The sequence below is a fragment of the Trichomycterus rosablanca genome, chromosome 3 (assembly GCF_030014385.1).
Source record: "Trichomycterus rosablanca isolate fTriRos1 chromosome 3, fTriRos1.hap1, whole genome shotgun sequence".
Taxonomy (NCBI): Eukaryota; Metazoa; Chordata; class Actinopteri; order Siluriformes; family Trichomycteridae; genus Trichomycterus; species Trichomycterus rosablanca.
In genome coordinates, this window is record NC_085990.1 from 961,282 (window position 1) to 976,194 (window position 14,913).

Genomic DNA, 14,913 nt, shown 5'->3' on the forward strand with positions numbered 1-14,913 from the left:
TCTAAACGACGTGTGTGTTATTTCTCAGGCTTCGATGTCGACACGCCGGACGACTTCGGAAGGACGTGCTTACACGCCGCGGCGGCCGGCGGGTCGGACACTTTTCCTCAATCGCTCATGAAATAACGGCTAGCACGTGCTTACTCTATAAAATAACCCGTTTGTTATCCATCCGCCTGTGCAGGAACCTGGACTGTCTGAACCTTCTGCTGAACACGGGGGCGGATTTTAATAAGAAGGACAGTTTCGGGAGGTGAGTCCTGCTACCACGGATCAAAGTCTTGTTTTCCTCTCAATTTAGTCGTATCCAGTTCCCCCATTGCACTGCTGCAGACCTCCCCTCTTGACTAACATGTGTGAGACGAGGAGGCTTCATACAGAGACCCGTATCATGCATGGAGGGTCACATACCGTCTCTGTGCAGCACCTCGATCAGCCAGCAGAGGGCGTAACTGCAGCGGTTATTAGGAAACCGTATGGCCGGTTTCAGACCCTGACCAGAATAAGCTGGTTCATAAAAATGAATTAATAAAACAAGGTTTTAACAGAAAAGACGATAAACAGACGTAATAATATTCTTTATCTACGTGATTGTATTATTTTTATTAAAGTACTTTATTCAAATGACTTCATTAAATGCAGTTTATTTCTTTTCCAGGACGCCTTTGCACTACTCAGCAGCGAACTGTAACTATCAGTGCCTCTTCGCCATGGTGGGTTCGGGCGCCAGCGTCAACGACCTGGACAACCGGGGCTGCACGCCGCTCCACTACGCCGCCGCCTCCGACTCTGATGGAAAGTGAGTGGTGGGATCGTGGACTCGTGCGTGGACGGAGCGTCGCGGTCAGACGATCGTACGTGTAACCGTATTTTCTCGCCGCAGGTGCCTGGAGTATTTGTTGAGGAACGATGCTAACCCAGGGATTCGAGACAATCAGGGCTATAACGCGGTGCACTACGCCTCAGCGTATGGACATCGGCTCTGTCTGGAGCTGGTAGGAGCAGATTTTATAGATTAAAGCAGGATTAAGTGTTTTAGACTCTTTTAGCACCGTGCTGTTCCAATGAAAAAAGTTTCATTGTTTGTCGTTTCGTTTCATTACTAACACGTTTGTCTATTTCTCTGTCTGTCTATTTATCTGTCTGTCTGTCTGTCTATTTATTTATCTGTGTCTGTCTATTTATCTGTCTGTCTGTCTGTCTATTTATTTATCTGTGTCTGTCTATTTATCTGTCTGTCTGTCTATTTATTTATCTGTGTCTGTCTATTTATCTGTCTGTCTGTCTGTCTATTTATTTATCTGTCTGTGTCTGTCTATTTATCTGTCTGTCTGTCTATTTATTTATCTGTCTGTCTGTCTATTTATTTATCTGTGTCTGTCTATTTATCTGTCTGTCTGTCTGTCTATTTATTTATCTGTCTGTGTCTGTCTATTTATCTGTCTGTCTATCTATTTATTTATCTGTGTCTGTCTATTTATCTGTCTGTCTGTCTGTCTGTCTGTCTATCTATTTATCTGTGTCTGTCTATTTCTATGTCTGTCTATCTGTCTGTCTGTCTATGTGTATTTATCTGTGTCTGTCTTTCTCTATGTCTGTCTGTATTTATCTGTCTGTCTGTCTGTCTATTTATTTATCTGTGTCTGTCTATTTATCTGTCTGTCTGTCTGTCTATCTATTTATCTGTGTCTGTCTATTTCTATGTCTGTCTATCTGTGTCTGTCTATTTATGTGTATTTATCTGTGTCTGTCTTTCTCTATGTCTGTCTGTATTTATCTGTCTGTCTATTTATATCTATTTATCTGTCTCTTTCTCTATGTCTGTCTGTATTTGTCTGTCTGTGTCTATCTATCTGTCTGCCTCTCTATCTGTATCTGTCTGTCTCTCTAGTTGTATCTGTCTGTCTGTCTATTTATCTGACTATTTATCTGTCTGTCCATCTACCTGCCTGTCCATCTATTCATCTATCTACCTGTCTGTATGTCTGTCTGTCTGTCTATCTACCTATATATCTATCTGTCTGTCTGTCTGTCTGTCTATCTATAATCTATTTCTATAACTGTCTGTCTTTCTATCTATTTATCTGTGTTTATTTATTTGCCTGTCTATCTATCTACCATATTTATGTCTGTCTGTCTAAATAACTGTCTGTCTATATATCTGTCTGTCTATTCATCTGTCTGTCTAAATAACTGTCTGTCTATATATCTGTCTGTTTATTCATCTGTCTGTCTATATATCTGTCACTCAATTTGTTTATCTGTCTAATGTAATCTCTGTCTTTAATCTATCTGTCTGTCTGTATATTTATTTATATTTATATCAATCATTTATAACCTGTCTCTCTCTCATCTCTCTCTCTCTGGTGTTCTCCTCAGATTGCGAGTGAAACTCCTCTAGACGTGGTGAGTTTACGACGTTTTTATGATCGTTAGATTTCCGAGTTCTGTTATAGATTTGTAATGTTATTTTATTTCTGTAGCTGATGGAGACGTCAGGGACCGACATCCTGAACGATTCAGACGTACGAGCTCCCGTCAGCCCGCTTCATCTCGCCGTGAGTACACACACACACACACACACACACACACACGCGCTCTACCGCTTCTTATCACCTGCCAGTGTTCCCACACAGAGCCGCATCACGTACATGCTGTGTTTTGCCAGGCGTACCACGGGCACCACCAGGCGCTGGAGGTGCTGGTTCAGTCTCTGCTGGATCTGGACGTCAGGACGGCGCAGGGTCACACGCCGCTGGACCTGGCCGCTTTTAAAGGTCACGTGGAGTGTGTGGATGTTCTCATCAACCAAGGAGCCTCAATCCTGGTGAAGGACTTCACCCATAAACGCACGCCCATCCACGCCGCAGGTACCGCTCACCGCTTAACATTCGCCACAGTGCTTCCTGTATCTGTTTGCTATATGTTTCCTGTCCGTATTGATTTTTCGCCTGTATGTTTGTCCTTCCTGCAGCTACGAACGGGCACTCGGACTGTCTCCGGCTCCTGATCGGGAACGCCGACCTGCAGAGCGCCGTGAATATTCAGGACGGGATCGGACAGTAAGTCTTGTTATAAACGTGTAGATTAATTTCCTTCAAGCTTGTGAATTCAGATATTATCAGACTAACGTCTGCCAGGTGGGGGGAGCGGAGGGATTCCTCATCACTGCTGCCATTACGACCTCTGCTGGCTGGTCGAGGTGCTGCACAGAGACGGGGGATAATGGAACTTATTAGGAATTTATTATTGATATATTTTAAATGTATTAGGCGCATATTAGGAATATTTTGGGAATTTATTTGGAATATATTAGGAACTCATTTGGAATTTATCAGGAATTTATTTGGATCTTTGGAATTCATTAGGAATATATTAGGAATTTATTTGGAATTTATTTGGAATTTATTAAAAATATTTTAGGAATTTATTAGGAATTTATTTGGAATTTATTAAAAATATTTTAGGAATTTATTAGGAATTTATTTGTAATACATTAGGAGTTTATTAAGAATTTATTAGGATTATATTTGGAATTTATTTATAATACATTTGGAATATATTTGGAAATTATTAGGAATTTATTTAGAATTTATTAGGCATTTATTAAGAATTTTTTGGGAATTTATTTGGAATATATTTGGAATTTATTAGGAATTTATTTGGAATATATCTGGAATTTATTAGGAATTTATTAGGAATTTATTGGGAATTTAATAAGAATTTATTAGGAATTTATTCGGAATACATTTGGAATTTATTTGGAATTTATTGGGAATTTATTTGGAATACATTTGGAATTTATTTGGAATATATTTGGAATTTATTTGGAATATATTTGGAATTTATTTGGAATATATTTGGAATTTATTGGGAATTTAATTGGAATTTATTTGGAATACATTTGGAATTTATTGGGAATTTAATAGGAATTTATTCGGAATACATTTGGAATTTATTTGGAATTTATTTGGAATATATTTGGAATTTATTTGGAATATATTTGGAATTTATTTGGAATATATTTGGAATTTATTGGGAATTTAATAGGAATTTATTTGGAATACATTTGGAATTTATTTGGAATTTAATAGGAATTTATTTGGAATACATTTGGAATTTATTTGGAACATATTAGGAATTAATTTGAATTATATTGTATTAGGAATTTATTGGGAATTTATTTGGAATTTATTAGAATTATATTAGGAACGTTATAGAAATATATTGAGATTATATTAGGAATCTTTTTGTAATATATTAGAAACGTATTGGGAATAAATTAGAAATATATTAGGAATGTTCTTCAGCCGTTTAATCCCCCCTCCTTATTTTTCAGGACTCCTCTGATGCTGGCGGTGTTGAGTGGACACACGGACTGCGTTTATTCTTTACTCAATAAAGGAGCCAACGTGGAAGCCAAAGATAAGTGGGGTCGCACGGCTCTACACAGAGGGGTAAATCATCTCATTCTAACCACACGGTGTGTTTTAGTAAATCGATCGATGAGGAAGCATCGTTCCGTCTGCACGAATGAGAGTCCAGTTCGTTAGACGCTTCCACCAATCCCGGCTCGGATCATGTTTGGGATTCGGGGGCATTTTCACGGCGTGACTGTTTCTCGTTTGACTTGTCCAGGCGGTGACGGGTCACGAGGAGTGTGTGGAGGCTCTGCTGCAGCACAGCGCCAGCTTCATGGTGCGGGACTGTAAGGGGCGCTCTCCCGTACACTTGGCCTCCGCCTGCGGTCACGTGGGGGTTTTGGGAGGCCTTCTGCACGCCGCCCAGTCCCTGGATTCCGTTCCTGTTATTACAGACCATCATGGATACACACCTCTGCACTGGGCCTGTTATAACGGTAACTATAAACACAAACACACACACACACACACACACACACTTCTCTCATGCTAAGATCACATATCACAGCGGGAGGAGACCCTGTCTGACCTACTCTCCCTCAGACACGGCAGCAGTAGAGCTGTAGTTGGAAATGACTAGATCAGGATGGCGCCCCCTAATGTGAACAGCTGAAAATGACCTTTTTTTTGTCTCTTTTTTTAATTTCAGGTCACGACACGTGTGTTGAAGTGCTGCTGGAACAGGAGGTGTTTCAAAAAGCCGAGGGGAACAGCTTCAGCCCCCTCCACTGTGCTGTGTGAGTACCATTATTCCCCCAAATATTAACCCCTGTGTACTATATACCCCCAGTATAAACCCGTGTACTATATACCCCCAGTATGAACCCCTGTGTACTATATACCCCCAGTATGAACCCCTGTGTATTATATACCCCCAGTATAAACCCCTGTGTATTATATACCCCCAGTATGAACCCCTGTGTACTATATACCCCCAGTATAAACCCGTGTACTATATACCCCCAGTATGAACCCCTGTGTACTATATACCCCCAGTATAAACCCCTGTGTATTATATACCCCCAGTATGAACCCCTGTGTACTATATACCCCCAGTATGAACCCCTGTGTATTATATACCCCCAGTATGAACTCCTGTGTATTATATACCCCCAGTATAAACCCCTGTGTACTATATACCCCCAGTATGAACCCCTGTGTATTATATACCCCCAGTATGAACCCCTGTGTACTATATACCCCCAGTATAAACCCCTGTGTATTATATACCCCCAGTATGAACCCCTGTGTACTATATACCCCCAGTATGAACCCCTGTGTACTATATACCCCCAGTATAAACCCCTGTGTATTATATACCCCCAGTATAAACCCCTGTGTATTATATACCCCCAGTATAAACCCCTATGTACTATATACCCCCAGTATAAACCCCTGTGTATTATATACCCCCAGTATAAACTCCTATGTACTATATTCCCCCAGTATGAACCCCTGTGTACTGTATACCCCCAGTATGAACCCCTGTGTACTATATACCCCCAGTATAAACCCCTATGTACTATATACCCCCAGTATGAACCCCTGTGTATTATATACCCCCAGTATAAACCCCTGTGTATTATATACCCCCAGTATAAACCCCTGTGTATTATATACCCCCAGTATGAACCCCTGTGTACTATATACCCCCAGTATAAACCCCCTGTGTATTATATACCCCCAGTATAAACCCCTGTGTATTATATACCCCCAGTATAAACCCCTGTGTATTATATACCCCCAGTATGAACCCCTGTGTACTATATACCCCCAGTATAAACCCCTGTGTACTATATACCCAGAGTATAAACCCCTGTGTACTATATACCCCCAGTATGAACCTCTGTGTACTATATACCTTGAGTATAAACCCCTGTGTATTATATACCCCCAGTATAAATCCCTGTGTATTATATACCCCCAGTATAAACCCCTGTGTATTATATACCCCCAGTATAAACCCCTGTGTATTATATACCCCCAGTATAAACCCCTGTGTATTATATACCCCCAGTATAAACCCCTGTGTACTATATACCCCCAGTATGAACCCCTGTGTATTATATACCCCCAGTATAAACCCCTGTGTACTATATACCCCCAGTATGAACCCCTGTGTACTATATACCCAGAGTATGAACCCCTGTGTATTATATACCCCCAGTATAAACCCCTGTGTATTATATACCCCCAGTATAAACCCCTGTGTATTATATACCCCCAGTATAAACCCCTGTGTACTATATACCCCCAGTATGAACCCCTGTGTACTATATACCTTGAGTATAAACCCCTGTGTATTATATACCCCCAGTATAAACCCCTGTGTATTATATACCCCCAGTATAAACCCCTGTGTATTATATACGCCCAGTATAAACCCCTGTGTACTATATACCCCCAGTATGAACCCCTGTGTACTATATACCCCCAGTATAAACCCCTGTGTATTATATACCCCCAGTATAAACCCCTGTGTACTATATACCCCCAGTATGAACCCCTGTGTACTATATACCTTGAGTATAAACCCCTGTGTATTATATACCCCCAGTATAAACCCCTGTGTATTATATACCCCCAGTATAAACCCCTGTGTATTATATACCCCCAGTATAAACCCCTGTGTACTATATACCCCCAGTATGAACCCCTGTGTACTATATACCTTGAGTATAAACCCCTGTGTATTATATACCCCCAGTATAAACCCCTGTGTATTATATACCCCCAGTATAAACCCCTGTGTATTATATACCCCCAGTATAAACCCCTGTGTACTATATACCCTTAGTATAAACCCCTGTGTATTATATACCCCCAGTATAAACCCCTGTGTACTATATACCCCCAGTATGAACCCCTGTGTACTATATACCTTGAGTATAAACCCCTGTGTATTATATACCCCCAGTATAAACCCCTGTGTATTATATACCCCCAGTATAAACCCCTGTGTATTATATACCCCCAGTATAAACCCCTGTGTACTATATACCCCCAGTATGAACCCCTGTGTACTATATACCCCCAGTATGAACCCCTGTGTACTATATACCCCCAGTATGAACCCCTGTGTATTATATACCCCCAGTATAAACCCCTGTGTACTATATACCCCCAGTATAAACCCCTGTGTATTATATACCCCCAGTATAAACCCCTGTGTATTATATACCCCCAGTATAAACCCCTGTGTACTATATACCCCCAGTATAAACCCCTGTGTATTATATACCCCCAGTATGAACCCCTGTGTACTATATACCCCCAGTATAAACCCCTGTGTATTATATACCCCCAGTATAAACCCCTGTGTATTATATACCCCCTGTATGAACCCCTGTGTACTATATACCCAGAATATGAACCCCTGTGTATTATATACCCCCAGTATAAACCCCTGTGTATTATATACCCCCAGTATGAACCCCTGTGTACTATATACCCCCAGTATAAACCCCTGTGTATTATATACCCCCAGTATAAACCCCTGTGTATTATATACCCCCAGTATGAACCCCTGTGTACTATATACCCAGAGTATGAACCCCTGTGTACTAAATGCCCCTGTGTTCACTGTATATTGTAGAATAAACGATAACGAGGGAGCAGCGGAGATGCTGATCGACACGCTCGGACCCACCATCGTTAACGCTGCCGACTCTAAAAACAGGTAAATCAGAATAAATCACGTGTTTCAGCCTCAGCAGTCACTATCAGGTGTAATAAATCATTTATATAAGGGAACAACAACAGTTTAGGGAAGGTCCTTTGCTCCCTGGAAGCTCCAGTGTCCTGCACCAGAGTCCTGACCTCAGCTCCACTCAACAGCTCTGGGATGCTGTCATCTTTTGACTGAATGGGCACAAGTTCCCACACACGCAGTCTTGTGAGTAGCTTGAAGCTTCTAGCTGAAAAGCTCACGGTCAGGTGTCCAAATACTTTTGGTCATATAGTGTAGCTGAACATGGCAGCAATGTAAAAGCCAAGCTATATGATTAAAAGTATTGGGACACCTTTACATCACACCTACAGCAGCTTTTATGACTCTACATTCTAGATCCATGAGCACTGAGATGTAGTAGACCCCCCCTAAACCAAACTTTGCATCTAGAACGGCTTCCTACAAGATTTTGGAGTGTGCCTGTGGGAATTTCATGGACCTTGCTTTGTGCACTGGAACAGAAAAGGACCTTCCCCAAACTGTTTCCTCAAAGTTGGAAGCATACGGTCATCCGAAATGAAAGATTCTCCTTTAAAACAGCCAATCTTGACTCTCTTCCGGTCATCTGGGCGCCCCCTAGTGCCTGCAGCAGAGAAAATCGGCCACTGGTCTGCTGGGTGGGGAAAAGACGGGACTAAAACCAAAAGTGGGCGGGGTCTTGGGCATGGTGTTAAGGACCCCGGTCAGGGTTATCTCAGTACGTGGGGATAAGAAGGGGTCGTGTCTGAGGGAGGGCGTGTCGGGAGAATATACGTCAGGGTCTCCAGCAGAGGAAGAGGAACCGGTTATGACTAAGAATGCAGAATTGAATTGGTTTGTTCGGTCTCTCAGGACGCCGCTTCACGCTGCCGCCTTCACCGATCACGTGGAGTGCCTGCAGCTCCTGCTGGGTCACGACGCCCAGGTGAACTGCGTCGACTCGGCCGGCAAGACGCCGCTCATGATGGCCGCCGAGAACGGCCAGACGAACGCCGTGGGTAAGCGGAGATCCGTTATCTGGGCGTGAATACGGTCGCTCCTGAGATCAGGTGAATACGAGCGGTTCTGGTCTGACTCTCGCTGTGTGTTTGGCAGAGCTGTTGGTGAGCAGCGCTAAAGCGGATCTGACCCTGCAGGACGCCAACAAAAACACCGCGCTCCACCTGGCCTGCAGCAAGGTACGTACCGACAGCTTGGACACAGATACAGTCGCCTGTCTAGGGAAAAAGTATTCACACCCCCACAAACTGCAGGTCTTCTATACACATACACACCCCCGCCCACCTGCCACGCCCGTTCACCCGCTGCACTGCGATCACACTCGCATTTTGTTCAGGGAAAAAGAAGCACCTCTCTAGTTCTATTTTAAATCTTCCCGCCCCCGCCGGTCCGTGGAATTATATCTTCAAATAAAGGTCGGGGAGCGCTGGCGTAGACCCTCATGTTTTGAGCTACACCAGACGAATTACATTGAAAATCATATAAGGAGAAGGTTAATTTTTCGCACCGTGGTCTGTAAGATGCAGGTCATGTCGCTGGTCAGAATTAAGTGTCATATCTAAGGTTTCCTGCGTAATATGCAATTTGCTGCGATATCGAACATGTAAAGTTTGTGTCTAGCGTTCAAGTACCTCACGGTTTACTGGTTAATCTGCACTACGAGGCGTCCTGGTGTGACCGAACATCTTGTTAGAGTTGCTGAGTTTATAAATCTATGAACATAGATGAACTCTGGGGAGCAGAAAACTTCACTGCTTTGTTCTTTTGAGGCGCCGCACAGAGACGATCACGCGTGTAGAGAAACACACTTTTACATTCATTGTGGATCCACAAAGGGACAACACACACGTCGCACACTGTCAGCACACGGTAGCACAGAAACGTCTCTTACACTAGCGATCCTACGGCAATTCAGTTAGTCCAAGTCGTGGAGTGTAAAGCAGCTAAAATATCACGACTCGGGTAACTGAGTTTGGAAAACTAACAACCAACAGTCCACTGAAGTCGTGCGTCATTCTGTAGTCCTCGTTATGCCCATATTCGGAGACCCGGGTCTAAGTCAGATTTCCTATAGGAATAATGAACGGGGTTTTCAAAAGAATCGACTCTGACGCATCCTGTGCTGAATAAACATGTTCAGAACCCTGTACGTTTCGTCCTGTGTACATTCTTCTCCTGTACATCGCCGGATCCTCTGAATTACGAGGTTTTTAAAGGGGCGTAATACTAATACTGCTACACGAAAGCCGAAAGACGTCACTGAACTGCACCAATCGAATCGACGGAACGAGCAGCCCGTGTTTGGTGAGTACAACCAAAGGCGTAACACCCGACCGTCCTCGCTTTCTACTTTAATGTAGCTAGCTACTAAAAATATAAAGTAAAACTTGTGAATATCACGGCGCTGTTACACCGTGCGGTTATTTAAGAGGCTTATAAAAGAAAAAAAAAGAAAACATTAAGAGGCTTCCAGTCTAGTGACGTCAATTCAGTGCGCAGTAGCGTTAGCTTACATGTAGCACTATTCATATTTTGACTCTTTAATGACTTCGTAATTCAGAGGATCCAGTGATAATAGACCGAAGAATCTCCATAAAACAAAACCTAACAGCTCTGGAACATTTTTTATGACTAAGGGATGTGAGAGAGGCAATTTTCGAATCTCCGTTCATATTTCCCATTCAACATTTCTCTTAGACCCGGGTTACCAAATATGGGCATGACAACATGGCGTGGCCTACAAAATGACGAAGCGACTTCAGTGGTCTATTCTGTGGACGCATGAGGGGGGGTCAAAGAACATGAAGCCTCGCACCGTGGCTGGATGTTCTAGGTTCACGTTTATCTATTAATGCCGCTGTGCCGTGTATCGTAGCTTCATTTATTCTATCGTTTCATTTATGAGTGAAATTTAATGACCGGTGTGAAATGTGACACTTTTATTAATAAATCCCTGAAATCTGTGATTCAGAGCATCTCACATCCTCAGGACTCTGAGACTTTGCTGTGCTGTTGACGTTTTTCTGTCCTGCTCTTATTTCTCCCCCCTGTAGGGACACGAGACCAGTGCCTTGATTGTTCTGGAGAAGATCACGGACCGAAATCTCATCAATTCCACCAACGCAGCTTTACAAACGTACGTATTTACACACTAAATACATCTTTTATGGTCCAAAGGCACGTTATCCTGGTCAGGATCGCAGCAGGTCCGGGTCCACGGGGAAACACGGGCTGGGCGGGGCACCTATCCCTATATTTATCCCCTTAAAGCAATTGTCTAATTGCTGATCAGTCCGTCCAGTGTATAACAGGTACCTGCTCCAGCACCAGTGCAGTTTTACTCTCTGTGTCATGAGAGAACATACAGGTACCTGTACCGTACAGGGCCTTGCTCGAGGGCCCAACAGTGACTGCATGGCAGAGCCTGGATTCGAACCGACAATCTTCTGATTGATTACCCAAAGCTCCCACCCACTAGTCTCCCACTGAACACGTCATTCATTACAGTCTTGCAAAGGCTGTTTTATACATGTTCCACCAATTTAGTCATATCCAATTGCAGTTGATAATTTGGTGCTGTTCTTTGTTCAGGCCGCTGCACGTGGCCGCCAGGAACGGACTAACGGTCGTGGTACAAGAGCTTCTGGCCAAGGGTGCGAGCGTGCTGGCTGTCGATGAAAACGGTAAATATCTGCACGTCTTTACATTATTTATTTATTTATTTATTTATTTATATACAGTGGTGGTAAAAACTCGTCAACCTGTTTAGTCATATCCGATTCCCTGACTGTATTTCCCCTATACTGCTGCAGACCCCCACTCCTAAGTAACACAAGCCCCCTCCGACACACGTGCAGTAAAAAGATCTCGTTCATACGGAGATCCGTATCGCGCACAGAGTCCATATGTTATCCCCCGTCTCTGTGCAGCACCTCGATCAACCAGCAGAGGTCGTAACTGCAGCATTTATGAGGAATTCTGCCCAGACGACCATGAGCAGAGGCAGGATTTGAACCCGGGGCGGCACGGTGGCTCCACACAGCACACAGCAAGGAGGTCCTGGGTTCGATCCCCAGGCGCGGCGGTCCGGGTCCTTTCTGTGCGGAGTTTGCATGTTCTCCCCGTGTCTGTGTGGGTTTCCTCTGGGAGCTCCGGTTTCCTCCCACAGTCCAAAGACATGCAGTCAGGTTATTTGGAGACACTGAATTGCCCTATAGGTGAATGTGTGTGTGTGTGTGTGTGTGTGCCCTGCGATGGACTGGCACCCGGTCCAGGGTGTTACTGTGTGCCTTGCGCCCATTGAAAAGCTGGGATAGGCTCCAGCACCCCTCCGCGACCCTGATTGGATAAGCGGTTAAGACAGTGAGTGAGTGAGTGAGGGTTCGCAGGTGAAAAGAAGCGGTCGGTGCTTCACACGTGTCGGAGGGGGCGTGTATCAGTCAGGGTGGAGGTCTGCAGCAATACGATCAGGGAATTGGATATGACTAACAAATAATCCTGTTTTCATCACGCCTATCTTCTGCACCCAGGCTACACGCCCGCGCTGGCCTGCGCCCCCAACAAAGACGTGGCAGACTGCCTGGCGCTCATCCTGGCCACCATGATGCCCGTCTCTCCCGGCAGCGGCTCGGCGCCCGGCCTGGCGTTCAGCGCCGTCAACCATTACGCCAGCCCCGCCAAGAGCGCCACCTTCGACAGCCTGCCCATGCTGCGCAGCGGGCACAGCTCCTACTGCAGCTTCAACAGCATCGGGCACCAGCACGGCTTCTATAAGGACGACGAGCTGAACGACTCGGACTCGGAGACCTACTGAGAGAGTGTGTGTGGGTGGGGCGGGGGGGCAGCCTGAGCCACTGTACTGAGCCTTAAGAGTCACACACACACGGCTGGCACCGCCCCGCCCCGCCCCTCCGTCTGCCCATCTCCACCAGCACCGGAGATGCCCTTCTGACGCCTCTCCGTGGCAATAAAGCTGATCGGATCGCCAGCGTGCGACCGCAGGACCGACGTTTTGCCGCCGTGGGCGAGGGCGGGTTTCCAAATTGTACGTGGGCGAGGCGAGAGGCGTGGCAGATTTAAGTGGTGCGCTGTTAACTTTTGCAGTTGCGAATTTACACAGAGGGCGAAAAAGATGATTTATTTTTTAAAACGGGATTTTAATACAGGTCTGTGTCAAAAAATAATAATTCAATAAATAATTCAATAAATAAAAAGATTTTTTTTTTTGTCTATTTTCGGATCTGAAGTGGGTCGAGGGTGAAGAAAATAAACATCGTCGTGTTTAAAGCGTTAAAAGCGACGGGCGTGACTACAGTGCTCAGAAATAAAATAATGCTCATTTTTATCTGATGTATTTATTTTTAATTTTCGCGTCTCTCGTCGTCTTTCGTGCCTTGGCGTGTTCGCCGCCCGGACGCAGCAGAGCGGGCGCGCCCCCGGAGCGAAGGGGGCGAAACACTACGTCTGTGAAAAGCACTGAAAAGCGCGGACTGAAGCGACCGGCTCCCAGCATGCTTTGCTCCCCATGAAGAACACTGTGGATGTGGACACGCTGTACGCTGAAATCTCACGTGATAGGTCCTATATTTTTCTGGCTCGTATCTATTTTTGGCTCGGCCTCGATTAGCTAACCTAACGGGACGATCGGGAACCGGACGCGTCTTGGAGTCATCCCGCTGGCTGAGCGTCGCCCGGTCGGCGTGAGGGGTGTCTGTGTATTTTATGGTTGAATAAATAAAGAAACGTGATTTCACGACTGTGTTTGTACCATCATTCTAGTTTGTAAATAGAAGCACGTTTATTTGATTCCTGTGACGCGCTCCAAAAAAGTTGGGACGGGGGCGTGTTCCCCCTGGGTTCCATCAGGTCCATGTCTACAGTTTGCCTGGACGATGATTCAAGTTTGTTTTGCCCTTTAACACAGTGTGGAAGATGGTAAGAGAGGCAAAAAATTCTCATGGATCATTTTTAGAGTTACAGAGAAAATCTGCATCTTAGGGTCACCAAATCTCCAAAACCACCATCAGATGCCAGCTTGGTGCCAACTAGGGCTGCAACTATCGATTCTTTTTGTAATCGAGTATTCCATCGATTATTCCAGCGATTAATCGAGTAATCAGATAAGAAATATTTGCTTTAATAAAGAGCAAAAATAAATATGTTTAAGATTAAATAAGACACTCTTAAAACAAACTACAATTTTATTCCTGCATACAGGACAGTTTAAAGAGAACATTTTTGAAATGCAAAAACAAATAAAAAATAAATCAAATTACTTTTAAAATGTATACAGGCACCTAAAACTAAGGCATAAATATTAATAAACAATAAAACATAAACGGGAGCCTCGAATCTGTGCAACTTCCAGAACTAAAAGTTTCAGCCTCAGCTCAGGCAGAACATAAAGCTTTAATATTTAGTCGGGAGGCTCTGTGGTGTTTGTAGGAGGTTCTGTCAGGATTGTACAGTGTATCACAAAAGTGAGTACACCCCTCACATTTCTGCAGATATTTAAGTATATCTTTTCATGGGACAACACTGACAAAATGACACTTTGACACAATGAAAAGTAGTCTGTGTGCAGCTTATATAACAGTGTAAATTTATTCTTCCCTCAAAATAACTCAATATACAGCCATTAATGTCTAAACCACCGGCAACAAAAGTGAGTACACCCCTAAGAGACTACACCCCTAAATGTCCAAATTGAGCACTGCTTGTCATTTTCCCTCCAAAATGTCATGTGATTTGTTAGTGTTACTAGGTCTCAAATGTGCATACGCA

At 44.1% G+C, this 14,913-nt stretch overlaps 1 protein-coding gene across 1 annotated transcript in view; it reads left to right on the forward strand.

Annotated features, from left to right (window-relative positions):
- The window catches only part of ankrd28b (ankyrin repeat domain 28b), a 28,585-nt gene extending 14,703 nt beyond the window's left edge, over window positions 1-13,882 (forward strand). Inside the window, exons 12-28 of the mRNA XM_062992368.1 lie at window positions 29-92; window positions 185-253; window positions 659-799; window positions 884-995; window positions 2,380-2,406; window positions 2,484-2,558; window positions 2,669-2,870; window positions 2,975-3,062; window positions 4,340-4,457; window positions 4,639-4,858; window positions 5,071-5,158; window positions 8,017-8,100; window positions 8,983-9,128; window positions 9,226-9,308; window positions 11,184-11,266; window positions 11,722-11,813; window positions 12,660-13,882. Of these exons, the coding sequence (XP_062848438.1) occupies window positions 29-92; window positions 185-253; window positions 659-799; window positions 884-995; window positions 2,380-2,406; window positions 2,484-2,558; window positions 2,669-2,870; window positions 2,975-3,062; window positions 4,340-4,457; window positions 4,639-4,858; window positions 5,071-5,158; window positions 8,017-8,100; window positions 8,983-9,128; window positions 9,226-9,308; window positions 11,184-11,266; window positions 11,722-11,813; window positions 12,660-12,943 (1,976 nt within the window). The 3' untranslated portion in view covers window positions 12,944-13,882. The remainder of the gene's footprint in view (window positions 1-28; window positions 93-184; window positions 254-658; window positions 800-883; window positions 996-2,379; window positions 2,407-2,483; window positions 2,559-2,668; window positions 2,871-2,974; window positions 3,063-4,339; window positions 4,458-4,638; window positions 4,859-5,070; window positions 5,159-8,016; window positions 8,101-8,982; window positions 9,129-9,225; window positions 9,309-11,183; window positions 11,267-11,721; window positions 11,814-12,659) is intronic.
- Window positions 13,883-14,913: the final 1,031 nt, after the last annotated feature.